Raw genomic sequence first — 22,450 nt, 5'->3', positions numbered from 1 at the left:
TGCGAAAATGGATGTAATTTCAACACGTGAGAGTGAATGGAATAGAAATAATTTATTTTTTAAAACACGAAATCGTGTGTAGCTTGGAACTACAACGTGACCCACAAGCCATTGCGAACGACGCGGTTACAGTTGTGTTGGAGGGGAGGGAGTTCTCTTGCGTGTAGCATCTCTGATCGCTGCACTTGACACGCCTTTTGTTGTCTCGTCCTGTTAGCATTAGCATCGGCAGCTAGCGGACAGACGAGCGGAGCCAGAGGGGACACGTCCTACACCTTGTCAGGTAGTGCGTCTGATAAACACGCGTGGTTGAAGATCTGAACACCGGCCTGTCAAAGGTCGTGAGTCCAGAGGAGGCGAGAACATCCAGGGATGCTACAGCTAGCCTGCTAGCTAACATGCTAACGTCAAACATCAGCAGTTAAATGTCGTTAACTGTGGATCTGTTGCGATTAAACGCGGATTAATCGTGTATTAACGGCGTTAATCTGGAGTGAGAGAAGGTGCGTGAAGGTGTTTCTAAAGTGAGTGTCTTTTGAAGGATGAGCGCCGATGACAACAACCCGGCGGCAGCAGCCACACCTGGGGCGGATGTTCAGGGAGACGCTCGCTGGATGTCTCAGGTGAGTCTGGTCACCTAACAGCTGATCTACGCCATCTTGTTCTAACGTGGAGGGGGTCGAGAGATGCTGTGGAGAAGTTCAAGTGCTCGCTTGTGACCTCATCTCTGAGGCTCCTTGATTTGTTTTGTTTCTTTCAACGTTTTAATGAAACTTGTTGCACCTGCTCGTCCAGTTCCTCTGGCGGGACTCGAACCTAAACCTGCAGCGACGACAACTTTCATTTATGAATACAAGTATTTTGTAGTACAGTAGTTTGTACATAGTTCTCTCCCTGCAGCAGCAAATAAAAACAAGTTGTTCTCAACCAAGTATTACATGTGTTTCCTGCTCAGGAATGTAGAGTCCTCGCCCGAGATAAGATAACAAGTAAATATGTGTAGTATTGTCCAGTACTTGACTCTGGTGTTGTGATAGTGTAGTAACAAGTATATATGTGTAGTATTGTCCAGTACTTTACTCTGGTGTTGTGATAGTGTAGTAACAAGTATACATGTGTAGTATTGTCCAGTACTTTACTCTGGTGTTGTGATAGTGTAGTAACAAGTATATATGTGTAGTATTGTCCAGTACTTGACTCTGGTGTTGTGATAGTGTAGTAACAAGTATATATGTGTAGTATTGTCCAGTACTTGACTCTGGTGTTGTGATAGTGTAGTAACAAGTATATATGTGTAGTATTGTCCAGTACTTGACTCTGGTGTTGTGATAGTGTAGTAACAAGTATATATGTGTAGTATTGTCCAGTACTTGACTCTGGTGTTGTGATAGTGTAGTAACAAGTAAATATGTGTAGTATTGTCCAGTACTTGACTCTGGTGTTGTGATAGTGTAGTAACAAGTATATATGTGTAGTATTGTCCAGTACTTGACTCTGGTGTTGTGATAGTGTAGTAACAAGTATATATGTGTAGTATTGTCCAGTACTTGACTCTGGTGTTGTGATAGTGTAGTAACAAGTATATATGTGCAGTATTGTCCAGTACTTTACTCTGGTGTTGTGATAGTGTAGTAACAAGTATATATGTGTAGTATTGTCCAGTACTTTACTCTGGTGTTGTGATAGTGTAGTAACAAGTATATATGTGTAGTATTGTCCAGTACTTTACTCTGGTGTTGTGATAGTGTAGTAACAAGTATATATGTGTAGTATTGTCAAGTACTTGACTCTGGTGTTGTGATAGTGTAGTAACAAGTATATATGTGTAGTATTGTCCAGTACTTTACTCTGGTGTTGTTATAGTGAAGTAACAAGTATATATGTGTAGTATTGTCCAGTACTTGACTCTGGTGTTGTGATAGTGTAGTAACAAGTATATATGTGCAGTATTGTCCAGTACTTTACTCTGGTGTTGTGATAGTGTAGTAACAAGTATATATGTGTAGTATTGTCCAGTACTTTACTCTGGTGTTGTGATAGTGTAGTAACAAGTATATATGTGTAGTATTGTCAAGTACTTGACTCTGGTGTTGTGATAGTGTAGTAACAAGTATATATGTGTAGTATTGTCCAGTACTTTACTCTGGTGTTGTTATAGTGTAGTAACAAGTATATATGTGTAGTATTGTCCAGTACTTGACTCTGGTGTTGTGATAGTGTAGTAACAAGTATATATGTGTAGTATTGTCCAGTACTTGACTCTGGTGTTCTGATAGTGTAGTAACAAGTATATATGTGTAGTATTGTCCAGTACTTTACTCTGGTGTTGTGATAGTGTAGTTACAAGTATAAGTGTAGTATTGTCCAGTACTTGACTCTGGTGTTGTGATAGTGTAGTAACAAGTATATATGTGTAGTATTGTCCAGTACTTGACTCTGGTGTTGTGATAGTGTAGTAACAAGTATATATGTGTAGTATTGTCCAGTACTTGACTCTGGTGTTGTGATAGTGTAGTAACAAGTATATATGTGTAGTATTGTCCAGTACTTGACTCTGGTGTTGTGATAGTGTAGTAACAAGTATATATGTGTAGTATTGTCCAGTACTTGACTCTGGTGTTGTGATAGTGTAGTAACAAGGATATATGTGTAGTATTGTCCAGTACTTGACTCTGGTGTTGTGATAGTGTAGTAACAAGTATATATGTGTAGTATTGTCCAGTACTTGACTCTGGTGTTGTAGTATTTACAGACCACATGACTCTTGACGAAGTCGTAACTGCTTTCATTTGTTTTCAAACCAAAATATGTCCAAACATCAGCTTTAAAAGCTGCTGGACTCACTGTATCCTCTCGTCCTCAGTCATCGCCGCGATCTAGCAGAATTTCTTATTTTTCTTTTGCTGCACAGGATGTTAATTGTTAACAAAAAATCGAATTACTTACTTATTTATACAGACTAAAAACTAAAGCCTGAAAAAACTAGTACAAAAAAGTGAACCTTCTTTTAATTCAATACAATATCAAGAACAAAATTATTTCACTGTTTATTTGTAACAATATTTTGTCGCATTCCTAATTGTTAACCCTAATTAATTATATTCAATTAAAATAAGCCACTTTCCCATCTGTCTGTGTGTGTGTCTGCGTGTGTGTGTGTGTGTGTGTGTGTGTGTCTGAGTGTGTGTGTGTGTGTGTTGGCAGGTCACTGTGAGGCTAATCTAGCTAAGCTAATCAGGCTGAGACGTCTATTTTGACGTGTGAAGAGAAAATATATTTCTTTCTTCCCTGATCTGTCACTGGTAACTCCTGTTTCCTCCCATCGTTGACCTCTTTAAAAGAGCAGGTCGAGTGAAGAATGTTTATTTCAAATAAATGACGAGTTGTTGTTCATTTGTTGCAGCACACGAGGTTCGTTCAGGAGTGTAAAGATGGTGAACCTGAAGTTCTCTTCATCGGAGACTCAATGGTGCAACTCATGCAGCAGTACGAGGTGAGAGAATACACTGTAATACTGCAGTTTACTGCAGCAGTACGAGGTGAGAGAATACATTATAATACTGCAGTTTACTGCAGCAGTACGAGGTGAGAGAATACACTATAATACTGCAGTTTACTGCAGCAGTACGAGGTGAGAGAATACACTATATTACTGCAGTTTACTGCAGCAGTACGAGGTGAGAGAATACACTATAATACTGCAGTTTACTGCAGCAGTACGAGGTGAGAGAATACACTATAATACTGCAGTTTACTGCAGCAGTACGAGGTGAGAGAATACACTATAATACTGCAGTTTACTGCAGCAGTACGAGGTGAGAGAATACACTATATTACTGCAGTTTACTGCAGCAGTACGAGGTGAGAGAATACACTATAATACTGCAGTTTACTGCAGCAGTACGAGGTGAGAGAATACACTATAATACTGCAGTTTACTGCAGCAGTACGAGGTGAGAGAATACACTATAATACTGCAGTTTACTGCAGCAGTACGAGGTGAGAGAATACACTATAATACTGCAGTTTACTGCAGCAGTACGAGGTGAGAGAATACACTATAATACTGCAGTTTACTGCAGCAGTACGAGGTGAGAGAATACACTATATTACTGCAGTTTACTGCAGCAGTACGAGGTGAGAGAATACACTATAATACTGCAGTTTATTGCAACAACGAGGTGAGAGAATACACTATAATACTGCAGTTTACTGCAGCAGTACGAGGTGAGAGAATACACTATAATACTGCAGTTTACTGCAGCAGTACGAGGTGAGAGAATACACTATAATACTGCAGTTTACTGCAGCAGTACGAGGTGAGAGAATACACTATAATACTGCAGTTTACTGCAGCAGTACGAGGTGAGAGAATACACTATAATACTGCAGTTTACTGCAACAGTACGAGGTGAGAGAATACACTATAATATTGCAGTTTACTGCAGCAGTACGAGGTGAGAGAATACACTATAATACTGCAGTTTACTGCAGCAGTACGAGGTGAGAGAATACACTATAATACTGCAGTTTACTGCAGCAGTACGAGGTGAGAGAATACACTATAATACTGCAGTTTACTGCAGCAGTACGAGGTGAGAGAATACACTATAATACTGCAGTTTACTGCAGCAGTACGAGGTGAGAGAATACACTATAATACTGCAGTTTACTGCAGCAGTACGAGGTGAGAGAATACACTATAATACTGCAGTTTACTGCAGCAGTACGAGGTGAGAGAATACACTATAATACTGCAGTTTACTGCAGCAGTACGAGGTGAGAGAATACACTATAATACTGCAGTTTACTGCAGCAGTATGAGGTGAGAGAATACACTATATTACTGCAGTTTACTGCAGCAGTACGAGGTGAGAGAATACACTATAATACTGCAGTTTACTGCAGCAGTACGAGGTGAGAGAATACACTATAATACTGCAGTTTACTGCAGCAGTACGAGGTGAGAGAATACACTATATGACTGCAGTTTACTGCAGCAGTACGAGGTGAGAGAATACACTATATTACTGCAGTTTACTGCAACAGTACGAGGTGAGAGAATACACTATAATACTGCAGTTTACTGCAGCAGTACGAGGTGAGAGAATACACTATATTACTGCAGTTTACTGCAGCAGTACGAGGTGAGAGAATACACTATAATACTGCAGTTTACTGCAGCAGTACGAGGTGAGAGAAAACACTATAATACTGCAGCAGTACGAGGTGAGAGAATACACTATAATACTGCAGTTTACTGCAGCAGTACGAGGTGAGAGAATACACTATAATACTGCAGTTTACTGCAGCAGTACGAGGTGAGAGAATACACTATATTACTGCAGTTTACTGCAGCAGTACGAGGTGAGAGAATACACTATATTACTGCAGTTTACTGCAACAGTACGAGGTGAGAGAATACACAATATTACTGCAGTTTACTGCAGCAGTACGAGGTGAGACAATACACAATATTACTGCAGTTTACTGCAGCAGTACGAGGTGAGAGAATACACAATATTACTGCAGTTTACTGCAGCAGTACGAGGTGAGAGAATACAAAATATTACTGCAGTTTACTGCAGCAGTAGGAGGTGAGAGAATACACTATAATACTGCAGTTTACTGCAGCAGTACGAGGTGAGAGAATACACTATATTACTGCAGTTTACTGCAGCAGTACGAGGTGAGACAATACACTATATTACTGCAGTTTACTGCAACAGTACGAGGTGAGAGAATACACTATAATACTGCAGTTTACTGCAGCAGTACGAGGTGAGAGAATACACTATACTACTGCAGTTTACTGCAGCAGTACGAGGTGAGAGAATACACTATATTACTGCAGTTTACTGCAGCAGTACGAGGTGAGAGAATACACTATATTACTGCAGTTTACTGCAGCAGTACGAGGTGAGAGAATACACTATAATACTGCAGTTTACTGCAGCAGTACGAGGTGAGAGAATACACTATATTACTGCAGTTTACTGCAACAGTACGAGGTGAGAGAATACACTATATTACTGCAGTTTACTGCAGCAGTACGAGGTGAGAGAATACACTATAATACTGCAGTTTACTGCAGCAGTACGAGGTGAGAGAATACACTATAATACTGCAGTTTACTGCAGCAATAGGAGGTGAGAGAATATACTATATTACTGCAGTTTACTGCAGCAGTACGAGGTGAGAGAATACACAATATTACTGCAGTTTACTGCAGCAGTAGGAGGTGAGAGAATACACAATATTACTGCAGTTTACTGCAGCAGTAGGAGGTGAGAGAATACACAATATTACTGCAGTTTACTGCAGCAGTACAAGGTGAGAGAATACACAATATTACTGCAATTTACTGCAGCAGTACGAGGTGAGAGAATATATAATATTACTGCAGTTTACTGCAGCAGTACGAGGTGAGAGAATACACAATATTACTGCAGTTTACTGCAGCAGTACAAGGTGAGAGAATACACAATATTACTGCAGTTTACTGCAGCAGTACGAGGTGAGAGAATACACAATATTACTGCAGTTTACTGCAGCAGTACGAGGTGAGAGAATACACAATATTACTGCAGTTTACTGCAGCAGTACGAGGTGAGAGAATACACAATATTACTGCAGTTTACTGCAGCAGTACGAGGTGAGAGAATATATAATATTACTGCAGTTTACGGCAGCAGTACGAGGTGAGAGAATACACATTATTACTGCAGTTTACTGCAGCATTACGAGGTGAGAGAACACAATATTACTGCAGTTTACTGCAGCAGTACAAGGTGAGAGAATACACAATATTACTGCAATTTACTGCATCAGTACGAGGTGAGAGAATACACAATATTACTGCAGTTTACTGCAGCAGTACGAGGTGAGAGAATACACAATATTACTGCAGTTTACTGCAGCAGTACGAGGTGAGAGAATACACAATATTACTGCAGTTTACTGCAGCAGTACGAGGTGAGAGAATACACTATAATACTGCAGTTTACTGCAGCAGTACGAGGTGAGAGCATACACTATATTACTGCCGTTTTATGCAGCAGTATGAGGTGAGAGAATATACTATATTACTGCAGTTTACTACAGCAGTATGAGGTGAGAGAATATCCTATATTACTGCAGTTTTCTGCCGTGAAACCACTTGTAAAACTTGGATCTACTTTCTGTTCGTCCAGGTGTGGAGGGAGATGTTTTCGCCTCTTCACGCTCTCAACTTCGGCATCGGTGGAGACACGACGTGTAACGTTCTCTGGAGGCTGCAGAACGGAGAGCTGGACAACATACGACCCAAGGTGAGGTTACGTGGTTTTTAGTTCATACTCAAGCAGCGTTATGTAATATTCTGACTCTATGAAATATTTTTTTGTATTTTCTCCAGAGATAAATGTCATTTTAAACAGTTTTAACTCACGCAGTAAAAATATTTTTATAACGGTGTACGAGTGAGCATCACAGCATCAGTGGCTCGGAGACGGGGCTTGCATTCATTGACATGGATATATATATGTTAGTATTTATATATATGAAAGAAACAAATGTGTACATTTATTGATTTAAAGCATAGATAAATATATGTTTATATTTCTATATAACAACAAAAGAAATGTAGCCTAAGTGTGTCAAATACATGATGTAAAACCTCGTCATAGAAAAACATAAAATATATGCATAAATAAATATTTCTATAAAGACATATAATTGTAAACTACATGCATATACTTGTAAAATAGAATGTGTTATGTATGTACCAAACAAATTTTAATTTCAGTACAAAATATATATACTATACAAACATACTGCATTATTATTACTATCATCCTCCTACATACAGTATATATCATATATTAAGCTAAAAATATCAATTATTCCATTTCTGTCAGTCTTTCATAGTTTATCTAATAGTTGTGTGTACGTGTTAAACTGTTGTGTGTACGTGTTAAACTGTTGTGTGTACGTGTTCAACTGTTGTGTGTTTGTGTTAAACTGTTGTGTGTTTGTGTTCAACTGTTGTGTGTACGTGTTCAACTGTTGTGTGTACGTGTTAAACTGTTGTGTGTACGTGTTCAACTGTTGTGTGTACGTGTTAAACTGTTGTGTGTACGTGTTCAACTGTTGTGTGTTTGTGTTCAGGCCGTGGTTCTGTGGGTCGGAACCAACAACCACCAACACACAGCAGAACAGGTTGCTGGTGGAATCCTGACCATCGCGGAGCTGCTGACGTCTTCGCTGCCTAAAGCCAAGCTCATCGTGCTGGTGAGTCTGTTGTGTTTGTTCATCTTAGTGTTCACACGTTCATGCACCTGCACAACATCAACATATTACTCTGCAAGTCTCCCAAGTATTACTCCGCGAGTCTCCCGAGTATTACTCCGCGAGTCTCCCAAGTATTACTCCGTGAGTCTCCCAAGTATTACTCTGCAGGTCTCCCGAGTATTACTCCGTGAGTCTCCCAAGTATTACTCCGTGAGTCTCCCAAGTATTACTCCGTGAGTCTCCCAAGTATTACTCCGCGAGTCTTCCAAGTATTACTCCGCGAGTCTCCCTAGTATTACTCCGCGAGTCTCCCAAGTATTACTCCGGGAGTCTCCCAAGTATTACTCCGTGAGTCTCCCTAGTATTACTCCGCGAGTCTCCCAAGTATTACTCCGTGAGTCTCCCAAGTATTACTCCGTGAGTCTCCCAAGTATTACTCTGCAGGTCTCCCGAGTATTACTCCGCAAGTCTCCCAAGTATTACTCCGTGAGTCTCCCAAGTATTACTCTGCAGGTCTCCCGAGTATTACTCCGTGAGTCTCCCAAGTATTACTCTGCAAGTCTCCCAAGTATTACTCCATGAGTCTCCCAAGTATTACTCTGTGAGTCTCCCAAGTATAACTCCGCGAGTCTCCCAAGTATAACTCCGCGAGTCTCCCAAGTATTACTCTGTGAGTCTCCCAAGTATAACTCCGCGAGTCTCCCAAGTATTACTCCGTGAGTCTCCCAAGTATTACTCCGTGAGTCTCCCAAGTATTACTCCGCGAGTCTCCCAAGTATTACTCCGTGAGTCTCCCTAGTATTACTCCGTGAGTCTCCCAAGTATTACTCCGTGAGTCTCCCAAGTATTACTCCGTGAGTCTCCCAAGTATTACTCTGCAGGTCTCCCGAGTATTACTCCGTGAGTCTCCCAAGTATTACTCCATGAGTCTCCCAAGTATTACTCTGCAGGTCTCCCGAGTATTACTCCGTGAGTCTCCCAAGTATTACTCCGTGAGTCTCCCAAGTATTACTCCGTGAGTCTCCCAAGTATTACTCCGTGAGTCTCCCAAGTATTACTCTGCAGGTCTCCCGAGTATTACTCCGCGAGTCTCCCAAGTATTACTCTGCAGGTCTCCTGAGTATTACTCCGTGATTCTCCCAAGTATTACTCCGTGAGTCTCCCAAGTATTACTCCGTGAGTCTCCCAAGTATTACTCCGCGAGTCTCCCAAGTATTACTCCGCGAGTCTCCCAAGTATTACTCCGGGAGTCTCCCAAGTATTACTCCGTGAGTCTCCCTAGTATTACTCCGCGAGTCTCCCAAGTATTACTCCGTGAGTCTCCCAAGTATTACTCCGTGAGTCTCCCAAGTATTACTCTGCAGGTCTCCCGAGTATTACTCCGCAAGTCTCCCAAGTATTACTCCGTGAGTCTCCCAAGTATTACTCTGCAGGTCTCCCGAGTATTACTCCGTGAGTCTCCCAAGTATTACTCTGCAAGTCTCCCAAGTATTACTCTGCAAGTCTCCCAAGTATTACTCCGCGAGTCTCCCAAGTATTACTCCATGAGTCTCCCAAGTATTACTCTGTGAGTCTCCCAAGTATAACTCCGCGAGTCTCCCAAGTATTACTCCGTGAGTCTCCCAAGTATTACTCTGTGAGTCTCCCAAGTATAACTCCGCGAGTCTCCCAAGTATTACTCCGTGAGTCTCCCAAGTATTACTCCGTGAGTCTCCCAAGTATTACTCCGCGAGTCTCCCAAGTATTACTCCGTGAGTCTCCCTAGTATTACTCCGTGAGTCTCCCAAGTATTACTCCGTGAGTCTCCCAAGTATTACTCCGTGAGTCTCCCAAGTATTACTCTGCAGGTCTCCCGAGTATTACTCCGTGAGTCTCCCAAGTATTACTCCATGAGTCTCCCAAGTATTACTCTGCAGGTCTCCCGAGTATTACTCCGTGAGTCTCCCAAGTATTACTCCGTGAGTCTCCCAAGTATTACTCTGCAGGTCTCCCGAGTATTACTCCGCGAGTCTCCCAAGTATTACTCTGCAGGTCTCCTGAGTATTACTCCGTGATTCTCCCAAGTATTACTCCGTGAGTCTCCCAAGTATTACTCCGTGAGTCTCCCAAGTATTACTCCGCGAGTCTCCCAAGTATTACTCCGCGAGTCTCCCAAGTATTACTCCGGGAGTCTCCCAAGTATTACTCCGTGAGTCTCCCTAGTATTACTCCGCGAGTCTCCCAAGTATTACTCCGTGAGTCTCCCAAGTATTACTCCGTGAGTCTCCCAAGTATTACTCTGCAGGTCTCCCGAGTATTACTCCGCAAGTCTCCCAAGTATTACTCCGTGAGTCTCCCAAGTATTACTCTGCAGGTCTCCCGAGTATTACTCCGTGAGTCTCCCAAGTATTACTCTGCAAGTCTCCCAAGTATTACTCTGCAAGTCTCCCAAGTATTACTCCGCGAGTCTCCCAAGTATTACTCCATGAGTCTCCCAAGTATTACTCTGTGAGTCTCCCAAGTATAACTCCGCGAGTCTCCCAAGTATTACTCCGTGAGTCTCCCAAGTATTACTCTGTGAGTCTCCCAAGTATAACTCCGCGAGTCTCCCAAATATTACTCCGCGAGTCTCCTAAGTATTACTCCGCGAGTCTCCCAAGTATTACTCCGCGAGTCTCCCAAGTATTACTCCGCGAGTCTCCCAAGTATTACTCCGCGAGTCTCCCAAGTATTACTCCGTGAGTCTCCCAAGTATTACTCCGTGAGTCTCCCAAGTATTACTCCGTGAGTCTCCCAAGTATTACTCTGCAGGTCTCCCGAGTATTACTCCGCGAGTCTCCCAAGTATTACTCCGTGAGTCTCCCAAGTATTACTCTGCAGGTCTCCCGAGTATTACTCCGTGAGTCTCCCAAGTATTACTCCGTGAGTCTCCCAAGTATTACTCCGTGAGTCTCCCAAGTATTACTCCACGAGTCTTCCAAGTATTACTCCGCGAGTCTCCCAAGTATTACTCCGCGAGTCTCCCAAGTATTACTCCGGGAGTCTCCCAAGTATTACTCCGTGAGTCTCCCTAGTATTACTCCGCGAGTCTCCCAAGTATTACTCCGTGAGTCTCCCAAGTATTACTCCGTGAGTCTCCCAAGTATTACTCTGCAGGTCTCCCGAGTATTACTCCGCAAGTCTCCCAAGTATTACTCCGTGAGTCTCCCAAGTATTACTCCGCAAGTCTCCCAAGTATTACTCCGTGAGTCTCCCAAGTATTACTCTGCAGGTCTCCCGAGTATTACTCCGTGAGTCTCCCAAGTATTACTCTGCAAGTCTCCCAAGTATTACTCTGCAAGTCTCGCAAGTATTACTCCGCGAGTCTCCCAAGTATTACTCCATGAGTCTCCCAAGTATTACTCTGTGAGTCTCCCAAGTATAACTCCGCGAGTCTCCCAAGTATTACTCCGTGAGTCTCCCAAGTATTACTCTGTGAGTCTCCCAAGTATAACTCCGCGAGTCTCCCAAGTATTACTCCGCGAGTCTCCCAAGTATTACTCCGTGAGTCTCCCAAGTATTACTCCGTGAGTCTCCCAAGTATTACTCCGCGAGTCTCCCAAGTATTACTCCGTGAGTCTCCCAAGTATTACTCCGTGAGTCTCCCAAGTATTACTCCGTGAGTCTCCCAAGTATTACTCTGCAGGTCTCCCGAGTATTACTCCGCGAGTCTCCCAAGTATTACTCTGCAGGTCTCCTGAGTATTACTCCGTGATTCTCCCAAGTATTACTCCGTGAGTCTCCCAAGTATTACTCCGTGAGTCTCCCAAGTATTACTCCGCGAGTCTCCCAAGTATTACTCCGGGAGTCTCCCAAGTATTACTCCGGGAGTCTCCCAAGTATTACTCCGTGAGTCTCCCTAGTATTACTCCGCGAGTCTCCCAAGTATTACTCCGTGAGTCTCCCAAGTATTACTCTGCAGGTCTCCCGAGTATTACTCCGCAAGTCTCCCAAGTATTACTCCGTGAGTCTCCCAAGTATTACTCTGCAGGTCTCCCGAGTATTACTCCGTGAGTCTCCCAAGTATTACTCTGCAAGTCTCCCAAGTATTACTCTGCAAGTCTCCCAAGTATTACTCCGCGAGTCTCCCAAGTATTACTCCATGAGTCTCCCAAGTATTACTCTGTGAGTCTCCCAAGTATAACTCCGCGAGTCTCCCAAGTATTACTCCGTGAGTCTCCCAAGTATTACTCTGTGAGTCTCCCAAGTATAACTCCGCGAGTCTCCCAAATATTACTCCGCGAGTCTCCTAAGTATTACTCCGCGAGTCTCCCAAGTATTACTCCGCGAGTCTCCTAAGTATTACTCCGCGAGTCTCCCAAGTATTACTCCGCGAGTCTCCCAAGTATTACTCCGCGAGTCTCCCAAGTATTACTCCGCGAGTCTCCCAAGTATTACTCCGTGAGTCTCCCAAGTATTACTCCGTGAGTCTCCCAAGTATTACTCCGTGAGTCTCCCAAGTATTACTCTGCAGGTCTCCCGAGTATTACTCCGCGAGTCTCCCAAGTATTACTCCGTGAGTCTCCCAAGTATTACTCTGTGAGTCTCCCAAGTATAACTCCGCGAGTCTCCCAAATATTACTCCGCGAGTCTCCTAAGTATTACTCCGCGAGTCTCCCAAGTATTACTCCGCGAGTCTCCCAAGTATTACTCCGCGAGTCTCCCAAGTATTACTCCGCGAGTCTCCCAAGTATTACTCCGTGAGTCTCCCAAGTATTACTCCGTGAGTCTCCCAAGTATTACTCCGTGAGTCTCCCAAGTATTACTCTGCAGGTCTCCCGAGTATTACTCCGCGAGTCTCCCAAGTATTACTCCGTGAGTCTCCCAAGTATTACTCTGCAGGTCTCCCGAGTATTACTCCGTGAGTCTCCCAAGTATTACTCCGTGAGTCTCCCAAGTATTACTCCGTGAGTCTCCCAAGTATTACTCCACGAGTCTTCCAAGTATTACTCCGCGAGTCTCCCAAGTATTACTCCGCGAGTCTCCCAAGTATTACTCCGGGAGTCTCCCAAGTATTACTCCGTGAGTCTCCCTAGTATTACTCCGCGAGTCTCCCAAGTATTACTCCGTGAGTCTCCCAAGTATTACTCCGTGAGTCTCCCAAGTATTACTCTGCAGGTCTCCCGAGTATTACTCCGCAAGTCTCCCAAGTATTACTCCGTGAGTCTCCCAAGTATTACTCCGCAAGTCTCCCAAGTATTACTCCGTGAGTCTCCCAAGTATTACTCTGCAGGTCTCCCGAGTATTACTCCGTGAGTCTCCCAAGTATTACTCTGCAAGTCTCCCAAGTATTACTCTGCAAGTCTCGCAAGTATTACTCCGCGAGTCTCCCAAGTATTACTCCATGAGTCTCCCAAGTATTACTCTGTGAGTCTCCCAAGTATAACTCCGCGAGTCTCCCAAGTATTACTCCGTGAGTCTCCCAAGTATTACTCTGTGAGTCTCCCAAGTATAACTCCGCGAGTCTCCCAAGTATTACTCCGCGAGTCTCCCAAGTATTACTCCGTGAGTCTCCCAAGTATTACTCCGTGAGTCTCCCAAGTATTACTCCGCGAGTCTCCCAAGTATTACTCCGTGAGTCTCCCAAGTATTACTCCGTGAGTCTCCCAAGTATTACTCCGTGAGTCTCCCAAGTATTACTCTGCAGGTCTCCCGAGTATTACTCCGCGAGTCTCCCAAGTATTACTCTGCAGGTCTCCTGAGTATTACTCCGTGATTCTCCCAAGTATTACTCCGTGAGTCTCCCAAGTATTACTCCGTGAGTCTCCCAAGTATTACTCCGCGAGTCTCCCAAGTATTACTCCGGGAGTCTCCCAAGTATTACTCCGGGAGTCTCCCAAGTATTACTCCGTGAGTCTCCCTAGTATTACTCCGCGAGTCTCCCAAGTATTACTCCGTGAGTCTCCCAAGTATTACTCTGCAGGTCTCCCGAGTATTACTCCGCAAGTCTCCCAAGTATTACTCCGTGAGTCTCCCAAGTATTACTCTGCAGGTCTCCCGAGTATTACTCCGTGAGTCTCCCAAGTATTACTCTGCAAGTCTCCCAAGTATTACTCTGCAAGTCTCCCAAGTATTACTCCGCGAGTCTCCCAAGTATTACTCCATGAGTCTCCCAAGTATTACTCTGTGAGTCTCCCAAGTATAACTCCGCGAGTCTCCCAAGTATTACTCCGTGAGTCTCCCAAGTATTACTCTGTGAGTCTCCCAAGTATAACTCCGCGAGTCTCCCAAATATTACTCCGCGAGTCTCCTAAGTATTACTCCGCGAGTCTCCCAAGTATTACTCCGCGAGTCTCCCAAGTATTACTCCGCGAGTCTCCCAAGTATTACTCCGCGAGTCTCCCAAGTATTACTCCGTGAGTCTCCCAAGTATTACTCCGTGAGTCTCCCAAGTATTACTCCGTGAGTCTCCCAAGTATTACTCTGCAGGTCTCCCGAGTATTACTCCGCGAGTCTCCCAAGTATTACTCCGTGAGTCTCCCAAGTATTACTCTGCAGGTCTCCCGAGTATTACTCCGTGAGTCTCCCAAGTATTACTCCGTGAGTCTCCCAAGTATTACTCCGTGAGTCTCCCAAGTATTACTCCACGAGTCTTCCAAGTATTACTCCGCGAGTCTCCCAAGTATTACTCCGCGAGTCTCCCAAGTATTACTCCGGGAGTCTCCCAAGTATTACTCCGTGAGTCTCCCTAGTATTACTCCGCGAGTCTCCCAAGTATTACTCCGTGAGTCTCCCAAGTATTACTCCGTGAGTCTCCCAAGTATTACTCTGCAGGTCTCCCGAGTATTACTCCGCAAGTCTCCCAAGTATTACTCCGTGAGTCTCCCAAGTATTACTCCGCAAGTCTCCCAAGTATTACTCCGTGAGTCTCCCAAGTATTACTCTGCAGGTCTCCCGAGTATTACTCCGTGAGTCTCCCAAGTATTACTCTGCAAGTCTCCCAAGTATTACTCTGCAAGTCTCGCAAGTATTACTCCGCGAGTCTCCCAAGTATTACTCCATGAGTCTCCCAAGTATTACTCTGTGAGTCTCCCAAGTATAACTCCGCGAGTCTCCCAAGTATTACTCCGTGAGTCTCCCAAGTATTACTCTGTGAGTCTCCCAAGTATAACTCCGCGAGTCTCCCAAGTATTACTCCGCGAGTCTCCCAAGTATTACTCCGTGAGTCTCCCAAGTATTACTCCGTGAGTCTCCCAAGTATTACTCCGCGAGTCTCCCAAGTATTACTCCGTGAGTCTCCCAAGTATTACTCCGTGAGTCTCCCAAGTATTACTCCGTGAGTCTCCCAAGTATTACTCTGCAGGTCTCCCGAGTATTACTCCGCTTGTCTCCCAAGTATTACTCCATGAGTCTCCCAAGTATTACTCTGCAGGTCTCCCGAGTATTACTCCGTGAGTCTCCCAAGTATTACTCCGTGAGTCTCCCAAGTATTACTCCGTGAGTCTCCCAAGTATTACTCCGTGAGTCTCCCAAGTATTACTCTGCAGGTCTCCCGAGTATTACTCCGCGAGTCTCCCAAGTATTACTCCGTGAGTCTCCCAAGTATTACTCTGCAGGTCTCCTGAGTATTACTCCGTGATTCTCCCAAGTATTTCTCCGTGAGTCTCCCAAGTATTACTCCGCGAGTCTCCCAAGTATTACTCCGGGAGTCTCCCAAGTATTACTCCGGGAGTCTCCCAAGTATTACTCCGTGAGTCTCCCTAGTATTACTCCGCGAGTCTCCCAAGTATTACTCCGTGAGTCTCCCAAGTATTACTCCGTGAGTCTCCCAAGTATTACTCCGTGAGTCTCCCAAGTATTACTCCGTGAGTCTCCCAAGTATTACTCTGCAGGTCTCCCGAGTATTACTCCGCAAGTCTCCCAAGTATTACTCCGTGAGTCTCCCAAGTATTACTCTGCAGGTCTCCCGAGTATTACTCCGTGAGTCTCCCAAGTATTACTCCGTGAGTCTCCCAAGTATTACTCCGTGAGTCTCCCAAGTATAACTCCGCGAGTCTCCCAAGTATAACTCCGCGAGTCTTCCAAGTATTACTCCGCGAGGCTCCCAAGTATTACTCCGCGAGTCTCCCAAGTATAACTCCGCGAGTCTCCCAAGTATTACTCCGTGAGTCTCCCAAGTATTATTCTGCAAGTCTCCCAAGTATTACTCTGCAAGTCTCCCAAGTATTACTCCGCGCGTCTCCCAAGTATTACTCTATGAGTCTCCCAAGTATTACTCTGTGAGTCTCCCAAGTATAACTCCGCGAGTCTCCCAAGTATTACTCCGTGAGTCTCCCAAGTATTACTCTGCAGGTCTCCCGAGTATTACTCCGTGAGTCTCCCAAGTATTACTCCGTGAGTCTCCCAAGTATTACTCCGTGAGTCTCCCAAGTATTACTCCACGAGTCTTCCAAGTATTACTCCGCGAGTCTCCCAAGTATTACTCCGCGAGTCTCCCAAGTATTACTCCGGGAGTCTCCCAAGTATTACTCCGTGAGTCTCCCTAGTATTACTCCGCGAGTCTCCCAAGTATTACTCCGTGAGTCTCCCAAGTATTACTCCGTGAGTCTCCCAAGTATTACTCTGCAGGTCTCCCGAGTATTACTCCGCAAGTCTCCCAAGTATTACTCCGTGAGTCTCCCAAGTATTACTCCGGAAGTCTCCCAAGTATTACTCCGTGAGTCTCCCAAGTATTACTCTGCAGGTCTCCCGAGTATTACTCCGTGAGTCTCCCAAGTATTACTCTGCAAGTCTCCCAAGTATTACTCTGCAAGTCTCGCAAGTATTACTCCGCGAGTCTCCCAAGTATTACTCCATGAGTCTCCCAAGTATTACTCTGTGAGTCTCCCAAGTATAACTCCGCGAGTCTCCCAAGTATTACTCCGTGAGTCTCCCAAGTATTACTCTGTGAGTCTCCCAAGTATAACTCCGCGAGTCTCCCAAGTATTACTCCGTGAGTCTCCCAAGTATTACTCCGTGAGTCTCCCAAGTATTACTCCGTGAGTCTCCCAAGTATTACTCCGCGAGTCTCCCAAGTATTACTCCGTGAGTCTCCCTAGTATTACTCCGTGAGTCTCCCAAGTATTACTCCGTGAGTCTCCCAAGTATTACTCCGTGAGTCTCCCAAGTATTACTCTGCAGGTCTCCCGAGTATTACTCCGCTTGTCTCCCAAGTATTACTCCATGAGTCTCCCAAGTATTACTCTGCAGGTCTCCCGAGTATTACTCCGTGAGTCTCCCAAGTATTACTCCGTGAGTCTCCCAAGTATTACTCCGTGAGTCTCCCAAGTATTACTCCGTGAGTCTCCCAAGTATTACTCTGCAGGTCTCCCGAGTATTACTCCGCGAGTCTCCCAAGTATTACTCCGTGAGTCTCCCAAGTATTACTCTGCAGGTCTCCTGAGTATTACTCCGTGATTCTCCCAAGTATTACTCCGTGAGTCTCCCAAGTATTACTCCGCGAGTCTCCCAAGTATTACTCCGGGAGTCTCCCAAGTATTACTCCGGGAGTCTCCCAAGTATTACTCCGTGAGTCTCCCTAGTATTACTCCGCGAGTCTCCCAAGTATTACTCCGTGAGTCTCCCAAGTATTACTCCGTGAGTCTCCCAAGTATTACTCCGTGAGTCTCCCAAGTATTACTCCGTGAGTCTCCCAAGTATTACTCCGTGAGTCTCCCAAGTATTACTCTGCAGGTCTCCCGAGTATTACTCCGCAAGTCTCCCAAGTATTACTCCGTGAGTCTCCCAAGTATTACTCTGCAGGTCTCCCGAGTATTACTCCGTGAGTCTCCCAAGTATTACTCCGTGAGTCTCCCAAGTATTACTCCGTGAGTCTCCCAAGTATAACTCCGCGAGTCTCCCAAGTATAACTCCGCGAGTCTTCCAAGTATTACTCCGCGAGGCTCCCAAGTATTACTCCGCGAGTCTCCCAAGTATAACTCCGCGAGTCTCCCAAGTATAACTCCGTGAGTCTCCCAAGTATTATTCTGCAAGTCTCCCAAGTATTACTCTGCAAGTCTCCCAAGTATTACTCCGCGCGTCTCCCAAGTATTACTCTATGAGTCTCCCAAGTATTACTCTGTGAGTCTCCCAAGTATTACTCCGGGAGTCTCCCAAGTATTACTCCGTGAGTCTCCCAAGTATTACTCCGTGAGTCTCCCTAGTATTACTCCGCGAGTCTCCCAAGTATTACTCCGTGAGTCTCCCAAGTATTACTCCGTGAGTCTCCCAAGTATTACTCCGTGAGTCTCCCAAGTATTACTCCGTGAGTCTCCCAAGTATTACTCTGCAGGTCTCCCGAGTATTACTCCGCAAGTCTCCCAAGTATTACTCCGTGAGTCTCCCAAGTATTACTCTGCAGGTCTCCCGAGTATTACTCCGTGAGTCTCCCAAGTATTACTCCGTGAGTCTCCCAAGTATTACTCCGTGAGTCTCCCAAGTATTACTCCGTGAGTCTCCCAACTATAACTCCGCGAGTCTCCCAAGTATAACTCTGCGAGTCTTCCAAGTATTACTCCGCGAGGCTCCCAAGTATTACTCCGTGAGTCTCCCAAGTATAACTCCGCGAGTCTCCCAAGTATTACTCCGTGAGTCTCCCAAGTATTACTCTGCAAGTCTCCCAAGTATTACTCTGCAAGTCTCCCAAGTATTACTCCGTGAGTCTCCCAAGTATAACTCCGCGAGTCTCCCAAGTATTACTCTGTGAGTCTCCCAAGTATTACTCTGCAAGTCTCCCAAGTATTACTCCGCGAGTCTCCCAAGTATTACTCCGTGAGTCTCCCAAGTATTACTCTGTGAGTCTCCCAAGTATTACTCTGTGAGTCTCCCAAGTATTACTCTGCCATTCTCCCAAGTATACACTCGTCTCACCCTCATCTCACGCTCGTCTCACTCTCGCCTCACACTCGTCTCACTGTCGCCTCACTCTCGTCTCACACTCGTCTCACTCTTGTCTCGCACTCGTCTCACTCTCGCCTCACTCTCCTCTCACTCTCGTCTCACACTCGTCTCACTCTTGTCTCGCACTCGTCTCACTCTCGCCTCACTCTCCTCTCACTCTCGTCTCACACTCGTCTCACTCTTGTCTCGCACTCGTCTCGCACTCGTCTCACTCTCGCCTCACACTCGTCTCACACTCGTCTCACACTCGTCTCACTCTCGTCTCACTCTCGTCTCACACTCGTCTCACACTCGTCCCACACTCGTCCCACACTCGTCTCACTCTCGCCTCACTCTCGTCTCGCACTCGTCTCACTCTCGTCTCACACTCGTCTCGCACTCGTCTCACACTCGTCTCACTCTCGCCTCACTCTCGTCTCGCACTCGTCTCACTCTTGTCTCACACTCGTCTCACTCTCGTCTCACTCTCGTCTCACTCCCGTCTCACTCTCGTCTCCCTCAGGGTCTGTTACCACGAGGCGAGCGTCCGAACCCTCTGCGGGAGAAGAACGCCGCGGTGAACGACCTCCTTCGCTCGCTGCTGCCTGGCGTCGCTCAGACGCAGCTGCTGGACGTGAGCGCAGACTTCGTTCACTCGGACGGAACCATCGCTCCGCAGGTGATGTTCGACTTCCTGCACCTGACCTCGGCCGGGTACCGCCTGCTCGCCAAACCCCTGAGCGAGCTGCTGCTGCAGATCCTGGAGGAGACGCCGGAGGAACGCCGCGCCTCGCTGGTGTGAGGGGGGGGGCGACCAATCACTGCGCTCGCTCCGGAGACCACGAGATGAAGGTGTTTCTGTATTTATGACACGTTTACTTCTTTTTTTATCTTCTTTTGTACTTTCTTACCTTCAGTTCTCTTTATTTTTGGACCTTTTTCCTCGTGATCTCAAGAGCGAGTTTAGTGATCGAGTGTGAGCTCCTGTCGGCGATCAAAGATGGTGAATGAGAATGAGAGCGAGCGAGAGAGAGAGAGGGGGATAGAGAGAGAGCAAGAGAGGTGTCACTCTGATCACAATATCCTCGACCGTTCCGCAGACGTTTCGAGGGAATGAAAGGTTTTATTTGATTGACAGGTTGTTACGATTGTTCCGCTGAAGACTCGAGTCTCGGAGACGATTTTTTTTTCTCTTTATTTTCATCCACATTAACCTGTGAATAGATGAACAAAGATCTTAAACTTTCTCTTGATGTTCCTGGTTTTTTCTCACACATGAATTGAATGAAACGATCTCTGCAGACGCGACGGTGAAAAAAACTCAAGATGTAAATACTCGTATATTTAGGTGTCGGCCATGTTTTCTCACTCGTATCATCACTCGACGATAACGGGTTTATTTTCCCACTATAGATGGAATATTAAACTACTACGGACTCACTCTGTTCCACACACACTCGACGTGTGTGTGCGTATGTGTGTGCGCATGTGTGTGTGTGTGTGTGCGTTTGTGTGTGTGTGTGTATCGTCCTCTCTCCTCGTCAAACTGCTTGGTTTTAGAAAAGTATCATCAGCTGCTCAACACACGAACCTTTCATGAAGCTTTTTATTCCTCCTGTGATTCGACAACATCCTGCTCCGAGTGTGTGTGTGTGTGTGTGTGTGTGCGCGCGAGTGTGTGTGTGTGTTACCGGATGTGTGTGTTTTCACTTGTACATAAAACCTGTAAAAAAAAAAAAACCTAAAGTTTGTTCGGAGCCATGATTTGTTTACACTGTTGCTTGTTGTCACGCAGAGAAAAAATCATTCCAATAAAAAGAGAAGAATCTCATCGTTTTGTTGTTGTTTTTCTTCCTCTTTAAATGTTGACGACTTCACTCTGGCTCAGGAATGTCTCGTTTACTCTGCAACTGCCTTATTTCACATTTTATAAAATGTCTCATTGGACTTGATTCACGTGACAGAAGTGTTTTATTACACGACAAATGAAGCTTGAAATACAAAAGAGGTAGAAATAATGTAATAACACGTTAATACACTGTTGTTTTTTAGCAGATTTTATTTACAATTTACAACAATTCAGGTGTAATTTGTCCTTCAATCTTAAAAATATTGTTTTAGTTTGAATTGTTAGGTTATTAAGTAAGTAATTTTTATTTGTATAGCGCTTTTCTAGACCAGGGTCACAAAGCAATGATTTATTTTTATTCTGCTAAGACTTTAATACTCGCGTATATTTAAGTTTTATATATTTGTGAAGTTTAAATTGAAGTTTCCTCAGACATTTGTCAGTTTATTACCTAATAGTGTAGAAATGTTGTAATAACGCTTTAAATCCTCCAGCAGGGGGCGCCATTCACCATCCAACCGAGGTCAACTTGGTTTCTTTTCCTGCGACGTCATTTTTTTCACTTAATGTGTCTAAAGTTTGTGTTTAAGGACGTTTTGTTGGTTTTTGTCATTTCTGTGAGTATAATTTTTTATAGTATATAGTAAGTACAAATATTCCATGTTTGGAACCAAACGTTTTAAATGTATTAATCGTTTTAAAAAGCACATTTTAAAACATGACAACATGATTTTAAATGCAAAATATTGTTGTCACCTACGGCTCAAATTAGAACACACACCTACACACACTAACACTCGCACACACTGACACACACACACACACCTTCCTCTCATCAGTCAAGTGACGCATTCGTCACAAACATGAGACACTCACACACACACACACACACACACACACACACGCACACACACACACACTCTGTCCTTCGTTCATTGATTCAGTTTCTCGACCGTCTCCTCAGTCCGCAGTGGTCAGTGGCTTCAGTCAGACCTCCCCCTGCACTGACCAATCACAGCCTTGATATGAGATGATGTCATCAGATTCTTAATGATCTTGATCAACTCTTGTCACCTGAGACTCTCGACAGGTGAGTCTGAGCAGCACCGAGTTCCTGGGTCTGCAAACATCTGAAGGTCCATCTGAAGGTCCATCTGAAGGTCCATCTGAAGGTCCATCTCAAGGTCCATCTGAAGGTCCATCTGAAGGTCCTGGAGCTTCAACACAGCACCACTGGTCAAAGCTATCCTCCTGTACGGCGCCTGCACCGTGTCCTGCCGCCTGAAGCTGCAGCGCATCGTGAAAGTAGCTGAGATCATAAATATTCATAATACACTAATAAATATTCATAAAAACCAGTTTGTTGTGACGTTTCTGAATCAACTGGTTCTTGTTTGAACATGATTTGACTTTTTTTATGTTTCTTTGACAAACACTTTAAACACAGATTGTGAA

General features: G+C 44.7%; 1 protein-coding gene across 1 annotated transcript; it reads left to right on the top strand.

Annotated features, from left to right (window-relative positions):
• Window positions 1–148: 148 nt before the first annotated feature.
• Window positions 149–20,977, top strand: pafah1b2 (platelet-activating factor acetylhydrolase 1b, catalytic subunit 2). The gene is made up of 6 exons (XM_087807146.1): window positions 149–283; window positions 542–623; window positions 3,404–3,493; window positions 7,194–7,310; window positions 8,149–8,271; window positions 19,670–20,977. The coding sequence occupies exons 2-6, from the start codon at window positions 543–545 to the stop codon at window positions 19,946–19,948; spliced, it is 690 nt and encodes a 229-aa protein (XP_087663272.1). The 5' UTR covers window positions 149–283; window position 542; the 3' UTR covers window positions 19,949–20,977.
• Window positions 20,978–22,450: the final 1,473 nt, after the last annotated feature.

This window comes from Callionymus lyra, chromosome 14, assembly GCF_982586985.1.
Source record: "Callionymus lyra chromosome 14, fCalLyr1.hap1.1, whole genome shotgun sequence".
NCBI lineage: Eukaryota > Metazoa > Chordata > Actinopteri > Syngnathiformes > Callionymidae > Callionymus > Callionymus lyra.
The sequence above is the reverse complement of the archived record's forward strand: the minus strand, read 5'-3'. Positions and strand labels throughout refer to the sequence as shown.